The sequence below is a fragment of the Tursiops truncatus genome, chromosome 10 (genome assembly GCF_011762595.2).
Source record: "Tursiops truncatus isolate mTurTru1 chromosome 10, mTurTru1.mat.Y, whole genome shotgun sequence".
Classification (NCBI taxonomy): domain Eukaryota; kingdom Metazoa; phylum Chordata; class Mammalia; order Artiodactyla; family Delphinidae; genus Tursiops; species Tursiops truncatus.
In genome coordinates, this window is record NC_047043.1 from 96123434 (window position 1) to 96137626 (window position 14193).

The 14193-nt window shown below is 46.4% G+C and overlaps 1 protein-coding gene and 1 long non-coding RNA gene across 3 annotated transcripts in view; one reads left to right on the plus strand and one right to left on the minus strand.

Annotated features, from left to right (window-relative positions):
* The window catches only part of SEC13 (SEC13 homolog, nuclear pore and COPII coat complex component), a 54099-nt gene extending 44215 nt beyond the window's left edge, over positions 1-9884 (minus strand). The window contains exons 1-2 of one of the 2 annotated variants that reach the window (XM_019944580.3): positions 9771-9884; positions 7036-7080 (exon numbers count right to left, since the gene is read on the minus strand). In XM_019944580.3, coding sequence (XP_019800139.2) covers positions 7036-7080; positions 9771-9773 — 48 coding nt within the window. In that variant the 5' untranslated portion in view covers positions 9774-9884. The remainder of the gene's footprint in view (positions 1-7035; positions 7081-9770) is intronic. The other variant, XM_033865422.2, reaches the window with a different exon arrangement.
* An 89-nt stretch (positions 9885-9973) lies between these two features.
* Positions 9974-14180, plus strand: LOC109551431 (uncharacterized). The gene is made up of 4 exons (XR_002178205.3): positions 9974-10650; positions 11308-11351; positions 12620-12763; positions 14060-14180. It is a non-coding gene; the product is annotated as an uncharacterized lncRNA (long non-coding RNA).
* Positions 14181-14193: the final 13 nt, after the last annotated feature.

Here is a 14193-nt window from a genome sequence, read left to right on the forward strand (position 1 = left end):
AATCAGATTTTGAAGACTAGTGGGATTTGATTGCAGGACTTTGACAGGACTGGGGGAAACAGAGACTCCACTCCTGGAGGGCACACACAAAGTAGTGTGCACATGGGGACCCAGGAGAAGGAGCCGTGACCCCAGGGGAGACTGAATCAGACCTACCTGCTAGTGTTGGAGGGTCTCCTGCAGCGGCAGGGGGTGGTTGTGGCTCACCGTGGGGACAAGGACACTGGCAGCAGAAGTTCTGGGAAGTATTCCTTGTTGTGAACCCTCCCAGAGTCCACCATTAGCCCCACCAAAGAGCTGGGTAGGTTCCACTGTTGGGTCGCCTCAGGCCAAACAACCAACAGGGAGAGAACCCAGCCCCACCCACCCATCAGCAGACAAGTGGATTAAAGTTTTATTGAGCTATGCTCAGAGCAACACCACTCTACCCACCACCAGTCTCTCCCATCAGGAAACTTGCACAAGCCTCTTAGATAGCCTCATCCACCAGAGGGCAGACAGCAGAAACAAGATCAACTACAATTCTGTAGCTGTGGAAGGAAAACCACATTCACAGAAAGACAGACAGATGAAAAGGCAGAGGACTTTGTACCAGATGAAGGAACAGGATAAAACCCCAGAAAATCAACTAAATGAAGTGGAGACGGGCAACCTTCCAGAAAAATAATTCAGAATAATGATGGTAAAGATGATCCAGGGGGCTTCCCTGGTGGCGCAGTAATTGAGAGTCCGCCTGCCAAAGCAGGGGATGCGGGTTTGTGCCCTGGTCCGGGAGGAACCCACATACCACAGAGTGGCTGGGCCCATGAACCATTGCCGCTGAGCCTGCACGTCTGGAGCCTAAGCTCTGAAACGGGAGAGGCCACAGCAGTGAGAGGCCCGCGTACCGCAAAAAAAAAAAAAGATGATCCAGGACCTCGGAAAAAGAAGGGAGGCAAAGATGAAGAAGATGCAAGAAAATGTTTAACAAAGACCTAGAAGAATAAAAGAACAAACAAACAGAGATGAACAATACAATAACTAAAATGAAAAATACACTAGAAGGAATCAATAGCAGAATAATTGAGGCAGAAGAACGGATAAGTGACCTGGAAGACAGAATGGTGGAATTCACTGCTGCAGAACAGAATAAAGAAAAAAGAATGAAAAGAAATGAAGACAGCCTAAGAGACCTCTGGGACAACATTAAACACAACAATATTAGCATGACAGGGGTCCCAGAAGGAGAAGAGAGACAGAAAGGACCTGAGAAAATATTTGAAGAGATTATAGTTGAAAACTTCCCTAACATGGGAATGGAAATAGCCACCCAAGTCCAGGAAGCACAGAGAGTCCCAGGCAGGACAAACCCAAGGAGACACCTGCCAAGACACATAGTAATCAAATTGGCAAGAATTAAAGACAAAGAAAAATTATTGAAAGCAGTAAGGGAAAAACAACAAATAACATACAAGGGAACTTCCATAAGGTTAAGAGCTGATTTCTCGGCAGAAATTCTACAAGCAAGAAGGGAGTGGCATGACATATTTAAAGTGATGAAAGGGAACAACCTACAACCAACATTACTCTACCCGGCAAGGATCTCATTCAGATTCGATGGAGAAATCAAAAGCTTTACAGACCAGCAGAGCTAAGAGAATACAGCACCACCAAACCAGCTCTACAGCAAATGCTAAAGGAACTTCTCTAAGTGGGAAACACAAGAGAAGAAAAGGACCTACAAAAACAAACCCACAACAATTAAGAAAATGGTCATAGGAACATACATATCGATAATTACCTTAAACGTGAATGGATTAAATGCTCCAACCAAGACACAGGCTCACTGAATGGTTACAAAAACAATACCCATATATATGCTGCCTACAAGAGACCCACTTCACACCTAGGGACACGTACAGACTGACAGTGAGGGGATGGAAAAAGATATTCCATGCAAGTGGAAATCAAAAGAAAGCTGGAGTAGCAATACTCATATCAGATAAAATAGACTTCAAAATAAAGAATGTTACAAGAGACAAGGAAGGACAGTACATCATGATCAAAGGATCAATCCAAGAAAAAGATATAACAATTATAAATATATATGCACCCAACATAGGAGCACCTCAATACATAAGGCAACTGCTAACAGCTATAAAAGAGGAAATCGACAGTAACACAATAATAGTGTGGGACTTTAACACCTCACTTACACCAATGGACAGATGATCCAGACAGGAAATTAATAAGGAAATGCAAGCTTTAAATGACACAACAGATCAGACAGATTTCACTGATATTCATAGGACATTCCATTCAAAAAGAGCAGATTACACTTTCTTCTCAAGTGCACATGGAACATTCTCCAGGACAGATCACATCTTGGGTCACAAATCGAACCTCCGTAAATTTAAGAAAATTGAAATCGTATCAAGCATCTTTTCTGACCACAATGCTATGAGATTAGAAATCAATTACAGGGGAAAAAAATGTAAAAAACAAAAACACAGAGAGGCTAAACAATACGTGACTAAGTAACCAAGAGATCACTGAAGAAATCAAAGAGGAAATCAAAATATACCTACAGACAAATGACAATGAAAACACAAGGATCCAAAACCTACTGGATGAAGCAAAGCAGTTCTCAGAGGGAAGTTTATAGCAATACAATCCTACCTCAAGAAACAACAAACATCTCCAATAAACAATCTAACCTTACACCTAAAGGAACCAGAGAAAGAAGAACAAACAAAACCCAAAGGTAGTAGAAGGAAAGAAATCATAAAGATCACAGCAGAAATAAATGAAATAGAAACAAAGGAAACAATAGCAAAGATCAATAAAACTAAAAGCTGGTTCTTTGATAAGATAAAATTGATAAACCTTTAGCCAGACTCATCAAGAAAAAGAGGGAGAGGACTCAAATCAATAAAATTAGAAATACAAAAGGAGAAGTTACAACAGACTCCACAGAAATACAAAGCATCCTAAGAGACTACTACAAGCAACTCTATGCCAATAAAATGGACAGCCTGGAAGAAATGGACAAATTCTTAGAAAGGTATAACCTTCCAAGACTCAACCAGGAAGAAAGAGAAAATATGAACAGACCAATCACAAGTAATGAAATTGAAACTGTGATTAAAAATCTTCCAACAGGGCTTCCATGGTGGCACAGTGGTTGAGAGTCCGCCTGCCGATGCAGGGAACACAGGTTCGCGCCCCGGTCTGGGAAGATCCCACATACCGCGGACCGGCTAGGCAAAGGAAACATGGCCACTGAGCCTGCGCGTCTGGAGCCTGCGCTCCACAGCGGGAGAGACCACAACAGTGAGAGGCCCGCATACCGCAAAAAAAAAAAAAAAAATCTTCCAACAAACAAAAGTCCAGGACCAGATGGCTTCACAGGTGAATTCTGTCAAACATTTAGAGAAGCGCTAACACCCATCCTTCTCAAACTCTTCCAAAAAACTGCAGAGGAAGGAACACTCCCAAACTCATTCTATGAGGCCACCATCACCCTGATAACAAAACCAGACAAAGATACTACAAAAAAATTACAGACTAATATCACTCACGAATACAGATGCAAAAATCCTCAACAAAATACTAGCAAGCAGAATCCAACAACACATTAAAAGGATCATACACCATGATCAAGTGGGATTTATCCCAGGGATGTAAGGATTCTTCAATATACACAAATCAATCAATGTGATACACCATATTAACAAACTGAGAAAGAAATGCCATATGATCATCTCAGTAGATACAGAAAACACTTTTGACCAAATTCAACACCCATTTATGATAAAAACTCTCCAGAAAGTGGGCATAGAGGGAACCTACCTCAACATAAAGAAGGCCATATATGACAAACCCATGGCAAACATCATTCTCAATGGCGAAAAACTGAATACATTTCCTCTAAGATCAGGAACAAGACAAGGATGTCCGCTCTCACCACTATTATTCAACATAGTTTTGGAAGTCCTAGCCATGGCAATCAGAGAAGAAAAAGAAATAAAAGGAATACCAGTTGGAAAGGAAGAAGTATAACTATCACTGTTTGCAGATGACATGATACTATACATAGAGAATCTTAAAGATGCCACCAGAAAACTACTAGAGCTAATCAATGAATTTGGTAAAGTTGCAGGATACAAAAGTAATGCACAGAAAACTCTTGCATTCCTACACACTAATGATGAGGAATCTGAAGGAGAAATTAAGGAAACACTCCCATTTACCACTGCAACAAAAAGAATAAAATACCTAGGAATAAACTGACCTAGGGAGATGAAAGACCTGCATGCAGAAAACTATAAGACACTGATGAAAGAAATTAAAGATGATACAAACAGATGGAGAGATATAGCATATTCTTAGATTGGAAGAATCAATACTGTGAAAATGGTTATACTACCCAAAGCAATCTACAGATTCAATACAATCCCTATCAAATTACCAATGGCATTTTTTACAGAACTAGAACAAAAAAAATCTTAAAATTTGTATGCAGACACAAACGACCCCGAATAGCCAAAGTGGTCTTGAGGGAAAAAAACAGAGCTGGAGGAATCAGACTCGCTGACTTCAGACTATACTACAAAGCTATAGTAATCAAGACAGTATGGTACTGGCACAAAAACAGAAATATAGATCAATGGAACAGGATAGAAAGCCCAGAGAGAAACCCACGCACCTATGGTCAACTAATCTATGACAAAGGAGGCAAGGATATGCAATGGAGAAAAGACAGTCTCTTCAATAAGTGCTGCAGGGCAAAATGGACAGCTACATGTAAAAGAATGAAATTAGAACACTCCCTAACACTGTTCACAAAAATAAACTCAATATGGATTACAGACCTAAATGTAAGGTCAGACACTATAAAACTCTTAGAGGAAAACACAGGAAGAACACTCTTTGACATAAATCACAGCAAGATCTTTTTTGATCCACCTCCTAGAGTAATGGAAATAAAACCAAAAATAAACAAATAGGACCTAATGAAACTTCAAAGCTTTTGCATAGCAAAGGAAATTACAAACAAGACAAAAAGACAACCCTCAGAATGGGAGAGAATATTTGCAAATGAACCAACAAAGGATTAATTTCCAAAATACATAAACAGCTCATGCAGCTCAATATTAAAAAAACAAACAACCCAATCCAAAAAATGGGCAGAAGACCTAAATAGACATTTCTCTAAAGAAGACATACAGATGGCCAAGAAGCACGTGCAAAACTGCTCAACATCACTAATCATTAGAGAAATGCAAATCAAAACTACAATGAGGTATCACCTCACACCACTGAGAATGGGCATCGTCAGAAAATCTACAAACCACCAATGCTGGAGAGGGTGTGGAGAAAAGGGAAGCCTCTTGCACTGTTGGTGGGAATGTAAACTGATACAGCCACTATGGAGAACAGTATGGAGGTTCCTTAAAAAACTAAAAATAGAATTACCATATGACCCAGCAATCCCACTACTGGGCGCATACCCAGAGAAAACCATATTTCGAAAAGATACATGCAGGGCTTCCCTGGTGGGGCAGTGGTTGAGAGTCCACCTGCCGATGCAGGGGACACGGGTTCGTGCCCTGGTCCAGGAAAATCCCACATGCCGTGGAGAGGCTGGGCCCGTGAGCCATGGCCGCTGAGCCTGCGTGTCCAGAGCCTGTGCTCCGCAACGGGAGAGGCCACAACAGTGAGAGCCCCGCGTACCGCAAAAAAAAAAAAAAAAAAAGATACATGCACCCCAATGTTCACTGCAGCACTATTTACAATAGCCAGGTCATGGAAGCAACCTAAATGCCCATCGACAGACAAATGGATAAAGAATTTGTGGTACATATATACAACGGAATATTACTCAGCCATAAGAAGGAACGAAATTGGGTCATCTGTAGAGACGTGGATGGATCTAGGGACTGTCATACAGAGTGAAGTCAGAAAAAGAAAAACAAATATCGTATACTACCGCATATATGTGGAACCTAGAAAAATGGTACACATGAACCGGTTTGCAGGGCAGAAATAGAGACACAGGGGTAGAGAACAAACGTATGGACACCAAGGGGGGAAAGCGGTGGCAGGGGGGTGGTGGTGGGATGAATTGGGAGATTGGGATTGACATGTATACAGAAATATGTATAAAATGGATAACTAATGAGAACTTGCTGTATAAAAAAATAAATAAAATAAAATTCAAAAAAAAAAAAAGAGATTGACTAGGGATTTCAGACTGGATCTTCTTACCCAAGGTGCCACGCTGTCTCCAAGGAGGTGTGGTCTCACAGCTAGAACACACATGATCCCACCCAGGGAACATACAATTCTGAGACTAGGCAGCCCCTCAGAAGTCCCAAAGCAACTGCTGGTGGGAAGGATGTGATGGCAGGATGCCTGGGATGAAATGCTGTAGGCTGACTGACCTGGGTCCTGTTCAAAGGCTACCTGGACTCCTTGCACTGCAAGAAGCAGAGTCCATATCTTTGCTGCTGGAGACTTTAACCTCTGGACCTTCTCTCACAGCCCTGTCCTTTTACACCAAACCCTATGTTTGCCTCTCAGGAAACGCCTTGAGTTAATGACTTCTGGTTCAAAGAGTACTGTCTGGCCTGCTGTCTGTGCCAGTCCTACCTGGCTCTGCCTTTGTATTGAGTCATTTTCCTATTTTTTTCTTCCCTTTCCCATGGGGCTAAGAAGTGACAGCAGGAGGAATACAGGTGGGAAGACTAATTCAAACCTCTGCACCCACTTCCATCCCATCCCAGAGACAGTTACTTTTTTGGCCAGGAGACCGAGGACCTTGGGCTACGAATTGTTTCCAGGTTTCTCCTGCTGTACAGTGACCAGACTATCACAGCCCTGCCAACTCAGAGGGTACTGCTGGGAGACTGACCATACCCCTATAGTTACAGGGGTATCTGTAACAGGTTACAGCCTAACTATCAAAGGCTGCAAAGCCACAGTGGATTCATAAATGATCAACAGAAATGCCCATGTCCACAGCATGTGAGGAAGTGCTAAAGGAATACTTACAATCATGTCCTCATGGGAAGTATCCACAGTGTTAATTACTGACACCTAGAACCAAAGATATTGTTGGTAAATGCACTGATAGTTAGAATGCAATCATCTCATTGAATCCACTTATCATTTTTAAAGTTCTTGACTGCATCTGTTCATTCATTCATTCATTCAGTAAATGTTCACTCTAAGTGCCTTCATTTTGCCAGGCATTGTGCCAGGGACTGGAGATACAGACACGCAAAAGAGGTACTTCTTGCCCCTGAGAAGCCTGCACATAAGTAACCCCAACACGGCAAGATAAATACTTTAATGGTGGTTAACATGTGCTATAGCAGTCTGAGGGGCTGGTGGTGGTGGACATAAACTCAGCTCAGATGATGAGGAATTTGCCAGGTGGCACAGGGGAAAAAAAGTACAGTCCAATCAGAGGGCAAAACATGAGCAAAGAAGGGGGGATGGCGGCATGAGCGGTCCTGGCTACATTTGACGTTGAAGAGGGACCCTGAGGGAGCCATGGCCGGGGTTCCTTCCCGGATGACAGAGCCTCTGATGTTCCAGGCAGTTTTTTGCACAACAGGGTTAACACTTAACACTAATTGATTCAACTGATTCTCCTGAGGCTGCTCCCTGGTACACCATCTGTGACAGAGCCCAGTTTATAGGGCTAGAACAGAGCTGCCATGGTCATCACCTTCCTACCCATTCTCTGAGGTGCAGCTCAAATTACGCTGCCCCCTGCCCCATCTTGAAGATTCCCAGATTCCCCAACTGGCTGGACTCCTCTGAATATCAACACTGAATGTCTAAAACACTTTACACTGTTTCTTCTCCCAACTAGAAGGTGAGCTCCCTGGAGCCAGGGTCGGTGTCATTGGCCGTTCTGAATCCTCTCAAATCACCCAGTACAGTGCTTTGCAACCAGAAGGAGCTCAGTGACTATCTGCTGAATGAATAAGTAAATGAACAAAAATGCACAGCTTTACTTTGTTCAACCACTATTCTCTCAAAACTCTTAGGATAGAAAAGGGACGGAAAAGGAGGTTTCAGACTGGAAGTGATATTTCTTACCATTTCCCCCATGTCATCTTTTTCCAGCACAAGCCCTGCAGGTATAGAGTCTGACCTGACTTTTCAGAAAGGTGGATACTAAAAGAGGATGGCTGCAAAGCAGTTCAAAATGTACATGTCAAGTAAGTATAGGTTCTCTCACCAAAGTCTAGATGCCCCACAAAGCAGCCCCCGAGGTCTGCAAAGGCAAGTAAGGAAGATAAGGAGAAGCATCTCCTACGTGTGCCAAGCTGTCCGGGTCACAAAGTACTCTCACACGTGCACTGGGAAGGCCGAAGGGCAGAGTTTATCACAGCTGTCCGATGGGCTAAGGAGATGAAGAAGCTCAGGGAATAGAAAGCACCTGCTCAAGTCACAGAGCTAGTTAAAGGTGGAGCTGGGAGAAGAGCCTCACCTGCTAACTCCCAGCCCACAAAGCCTTCCACTTGACTAGGCTGCCCATCTAGTTGTTACATCCAATTCCCTAAATCAATGGCTGAGGGCTAAGCAGAGGCAGGAAGAAAGCTTACTGATAGTTTCACACTAGTTCGCCAGAGGACCTTGGAGATAACCAGCATTTATTTTGAACCACTCTCACGCACCAACCAGGATTGATGAACAAGTGCTTTTTTTTTTTTAAAAGCTCCTTAAAAAAAAAAAGTCCCTCCTCCTAAGCACCTCAAGATGTATGGTCTTCCTTAAGTAGTAAAAGACAGCCCTCAAAACAATTAAGCTCTTCAGAATTACTTAATGAGTTAAAAACTCATTTAAAAAGAGCGGAGTGTCAGGGTGTAAGAGACCCCAACTCTACTTAGCAGCTGAAGAATCAGAGACCAAAAAAAACCCCGAGAAATTTAAAACCCAGTGCCCTGCAAAGCAAGAACCAAACCCAGCGTGCAGACTTCTGGGTTCACCCACGTTTCCTCAAAAACCCAGGCACAGCCATTTTCCCGAGAGCACCGGCTTACTGAACCCCCCCTCTGTGCCGGGCTCAGGCTAGATGCTTCTATCCATTAGTTCCCACTGGCGGTCATTCACTGGATGAGTAAGTGTGGAGTGAATGTACACTGTGGATACCACAGAGGTTTAAAAACCCGAGCCCCTGCATCACAGGAACATTCAGCTCATCCTTACATCAGTTTCCTGAAGTGCCCGTCATACCTCGGGGCCCTGGGCTAAGCACCCGTTCCACAAACATCTCTGCTGGGAGAGGCGGGAGGAGGGAGAAGGGAATGGTTGTGAGGGTTTGAATCTCAGCTCTGCCACTTGTTCCCTGTGCAAGAGGCTTCACCTCTCAACCTCCAGCTTCCTCATTTGTCAAAGGTCGATAATAACAGCCCCGACTTCATGGGGCTGTTAGTAGGCTGAGATTAGGAACAATGCTTGGAACCTACTAAGGGCTCAGGCCACAGTAGCTCCAACGGTGTTTGGGGTTTTGTTTTCAATTGTTGGGGAAAGAGAAGGAAAAGAAGAAGCAAGAGACGCGGCCCGCAGAGTTCTGGGAGGTTCCGCGGCCTCCGCCTGGCCTCCCCCTCCGAAAGGTCCGGACGGGCAGGGCCAGAGACCCCCAGACCCGAAGCGGTGCGGGAGAGCTGAACGGCCCCAACTCGGGGCTTGAACCTTAGCGCGGCGAAGAACCCGGGAGGGCCGCGACTACGGCCAGAACTCCGCTCGGCGACCCCGGCCCCAGCACTTACCATGGTTGCGGCGGCAACGGCGGCAGCGGTAGCGCCAGGCCTCGGACGTGGCAGGTCCCGGCGGCGCCTCGGAACAGCTCACTTCCGGTGCCGGGCTCGCAACCGGTCTGGCCCGGGCGCAGGAGCTTCCGGGCAGCAGCGCGCTCCGCTCGCACGAAGGTTCCGTCCTTTCTGGGGCGGTGCCAAGCCTTCCCACGGCCCCTCCCCTTCTCCGTGCGTGACGCTCGAGACCAAAGGGGTGGGACTCTCGTTTTCCAGGCGAGCCAGGCCCGGGACTTGAAATCTGAAGCTCTAACCTGTCTTCTCTCCTGACCAACCCTTCCCTTTTCCTGAGATCCATACATGAAAAAAGGGACTCATACGTAACTACACCTCCACCCACCTCTCTGTGGTTCTGGGTGCGACTGGCCTTATGGTGAACAATTTAGGATGACTAATTTTGGGAGTAGTGGCCAGACTGGTCTTAGTGCTTCCTTGTCAGTCTCTCCTCAGGACCCAAGGCTGGGACCAGGGGCAAAGAAGCCCAGGGAATAACCCTCTAGCCAGAGGCTGAGCCTCTCACCCTGCCCTCTCCAGGCCAGAGGACCCATGCCTTCAAACTGCCCCTTCCTTATAGCTCTGGGATCCTGTGAGTCTGGCCCACCAGGTAGATTCCCCAGGCAAGGAAGGATCTCAGCCAGACTCCTGCAGCTAGAGCCCAGGACCCAATCGCCAGTTTCCCCAACCCCTAGGTCCCTGGCTTCCCATCGGCACAGTGAGAATGCTGTACAGCTGGACAGAGCCTGGGGGCTCCTCTCAGCCACACATGGTCTGGCAGCCCTTGATCTCTCATGGCTTTAAGGAGTTGAGTGACCCAGGATGGAGTCTAGGCTTCCCTTGGGTGAGTCAAAATCCGTTTCCCCTCTTGAAACTGGAGGGAAGAGTCCTAGCAGGAGATGGTCACTGCTGGAGGGACGATGTTAAGGCTCAGAGGGTGTGATAGACCCAGACCATCGAGGAGCTTTGGAGAGGGTGTCGGGGAATGGGGTCTTACAGAACTCAGGGCTGGGCCTCCGGGTAGCAACTCACCCTCCACCCCCACCCCAGCTTTCAAGACCCGTAATTTCCCTCTAATGGAAAAAGATTGCAGGGGTGTGAGGGGTGGTGCTTATGGTGGAAATACTGCAGGGAAGAGAATGGGAGGGGCCCTTGGGTCTCCTGTTCTTCAAGGGACATCCCCGATCTCAGATCTGTAGATGCACTACTGATTCTCTGGGTGATAAAATCATATCACTTCTTTCTGAGCCTCACTTTCCTCCGGTAGAAAGTGGGGACGATGACACGTTAGATAAAATACAAACACAATGCCTGGGGCATAGTTGTTATTTAAGGAATTCCCTGGTGTAGGCATTGAAGTTGGAGAGATTGAGGATTTGGGACAAACAGTGCAACTGTTATCCTATTCATTAAAGTATTTGCTGGTGGAACTGAAAAGTTTTAAGTGCTGATTCTGGCATCAAGACTGCAAGGTATCAATACTGTATCCCCTACTTACTAGGTGGGCACACCCTTCTCTTCTCTGAGCTGCCGTCTCCTCTTCTGGTAAGTGGGAATTGTAATAATACCTCCTCTGGAAGGTTGATCTTGGGAGTAAATGGACCTTTGGATGTGAAACTGGGTTTGGGTTTGGAAGCGGCTGGGCCTACAGCGCTTGATCTGGGGATCAGTTTTCCCTGAGAAGAGCTGAATTTTCGTGTGTGTGTGTGTGTGTGTGTGTGTGTGCGCGCACGCGCACGCACACGTGCAACCATCAACCTTTGAACCAACGTTGGCACTGTCTCCTGGTCTGGGCACATTCTCGTTCTTTGTTGATGTCCACCAGAGGTGTGCAAAGTTCAGACTCTTAGTGTGCCAGGGTCCCTTCTGCATCCCCCTGTCCCCAGTGGGGGATACCACCTACATCCTTTGTCCACATCTCCCATCAGCTCCCTCCGGTGAATCCCAGACCCCAAAGCTAAAAAAGCTTTCCCTAATCTGTGCCCTGACCTCCCAGACCCTGAAGCTCCACCTCTTCTTCATCCTCCTGAGGCCTCTTCCCCCAGAGTCTTGCCCTCTGGGATTGTCAGCTGTTCCTCGTGGAGGGTTAATGACTCATGGCAAGCTGAACTTGCCTCCCTCAAATGGTGACCGTTCAAAAGGTGTGACTCGGCGGAAGGAGAGAGACCACCCCTGAGCCATGCACCCTTGGGCAAAGTGCCTTTCCCTCCCAGGCCCTTGGCTTTCCTCTGAGTTCAAATCCACGGAGGGCGGGGACCCAGCTGTCCCACGGAAAAAGGCCTTGTGATGTGTACTGTGTCTGCATTTCCACGTGTGCATTTATTGTTATTGCTCAGTATAGTGTTGAAAAGGCAGACAAATCCCATTAATTACAAAGAGCACAAGCCAGAGATACAGAGAAATCAAGAGTGTACAATAAGAGCACAGTCACGTCCCAGCCCCGATTTCCCCAGAGCCCCCCAGAGCCCGGGCAGCTCGTGGAAGCTGGAGGCGGCACCATTTCCTCGCTACTCTGGTATAAAATATGTGCACGCGAGAGTTAGCAAAGTGTGGCGACTAACCCCTCCCCGCCCCGAGAGGAAAGGTGAGGAGAGCACCACAGGCGTTACAGAACAGACTTAGGGAGCCGAGAAGGGCAGTCCCAAAGCAGCCTTAAATATCTTGTTTTCGGTGGAGGGGGTGATGGCTGATGCCCAGGGCCTGGGATCCCCCTCCCCCCACTTGGATGAACAGGAGCTTTACATCAAAATCAGGAGAGCTTGCTTTGGAACTTGGGAAAGACTTGGGGATTTTCTGCTGTTGTTTGATTTCAGCCTCGGCTCTGGAGGACCCAGACGCCTTCAGAGAAACGCAACCCATCTCCACCCCACCCGCCATCTTCTAATGGTGGGATCTCCGACCCTACGGAGAGAGTTTTGTGTGGGAGGCACGTCACAGCGTGCGTTTGACAGCCTGCTGTAAGTAGAGCCAGAACCACTAGGGGGAGTCATCAGGGTGGTGAGAAGGTCCAGGCAAGAGATTGCTGCATCCCAAAGGACGTATCACAACTGCTGAAAACTGTGAAAAATGAGCAAGAAGTGACCCTCTCCCCACCAAAATAGTTCAGGAAAGGGATATAGGAATAAACATTTCTCCATGAGGAGAATTGGTAACTGGGCTACACGTTCTGTTAGCTCCAGGTCTGGGAGAGACCCCTCTTTCTTGCCTGGACCAGGGCAGATGGCGGGTCCACCTCAGCAAAGCCAAGGTGGGTGACTTTGGGTCCCACACTGAGATTGGGTGGGGGCTTGGTGGCCTCTCCTAACGACACCCTGGCTTAGGGGACAGGTGAGATGATGGGAGGACTATCTGGCTTCCCTCAAGATTCAGGATGTCCTTTTTATTTCTCCTTAGAGGGCTGTCTCTTTAGTGAGCTGGGGTGGACAGTGCTTACAATGGTGGGAAGATGTTTGCGCCTACAATGAAAGGGCCCAATATTTGGAGTGAGAGGAGGGCAGGAGGATGCAGGACTCGGCAAAATTTTAAGTTTACTTGGAAGAATCGATGTGAGAGAATAACCAGGAAATTTTGTAAAAAAAAAAAAAAAAAGAAAAGAAAAAAGCGAAGGGTATTTATCCCACCACATAATGAAACATTATATAAAGTGACAATAATTAAAACTGTGTGGTTGGTGCCAGATGAGACACCCAGATAAGGGAACAGAGGAGATATTCCAGAAATAGACCCAAGTCTCTCTGAGCTGTCAGGATGTGGTAAAGGGGGAATTTCAGCACAGTTGGGGAAGAGCGGCTGTTCAATAACTGGGATGTCCGGGCTGAGACAGGTCCAGGGTCCTTGTCCCAGTGCAGTCACTATCATTGGTCTGGTCTCAGAAGCAGGGGGCCCTCCTTCTTGTCCACTCTCTGCTCTGGTTGGGACAAGGGGGCAAGGGGCTACGGTGGGGGGGCTGGTGGGAGCAACCCAGGCTGCTGCTGAGTTAGGGAAGGAAACTCTTCAGTTTCCTCCCTGTCCACCTCCAAAGGTGGGTGACTCATTGAATGGGTCCCCTGGTCTTCCGTCATCTGTTAGGCGGAGACAGATTGGTGAGCTTAGACCTTGGAACTGAATATGCTACCTTCTCCTGGAGCCCCTGTCCAGAGGGCAGACAAGAAGCTGAGGGGATGGTGCAGTCCAAAACCAGCAAAAAGTATACATTACAGAGTACATATTTACTATGTTGTTTTATGTTGGTTTTTGCCTTTTTTTTTTTTAAGACCACAGACATTTCAGAACCATATTGCGGAGTAAGAAGAGTCAGCAATTGAAAGCATCACCATTGCATAGTATTAAATGAACAGAGATGGTGAGTTCTTTATTTACAGTTATTGTCTAGATAAAAAAATTCATA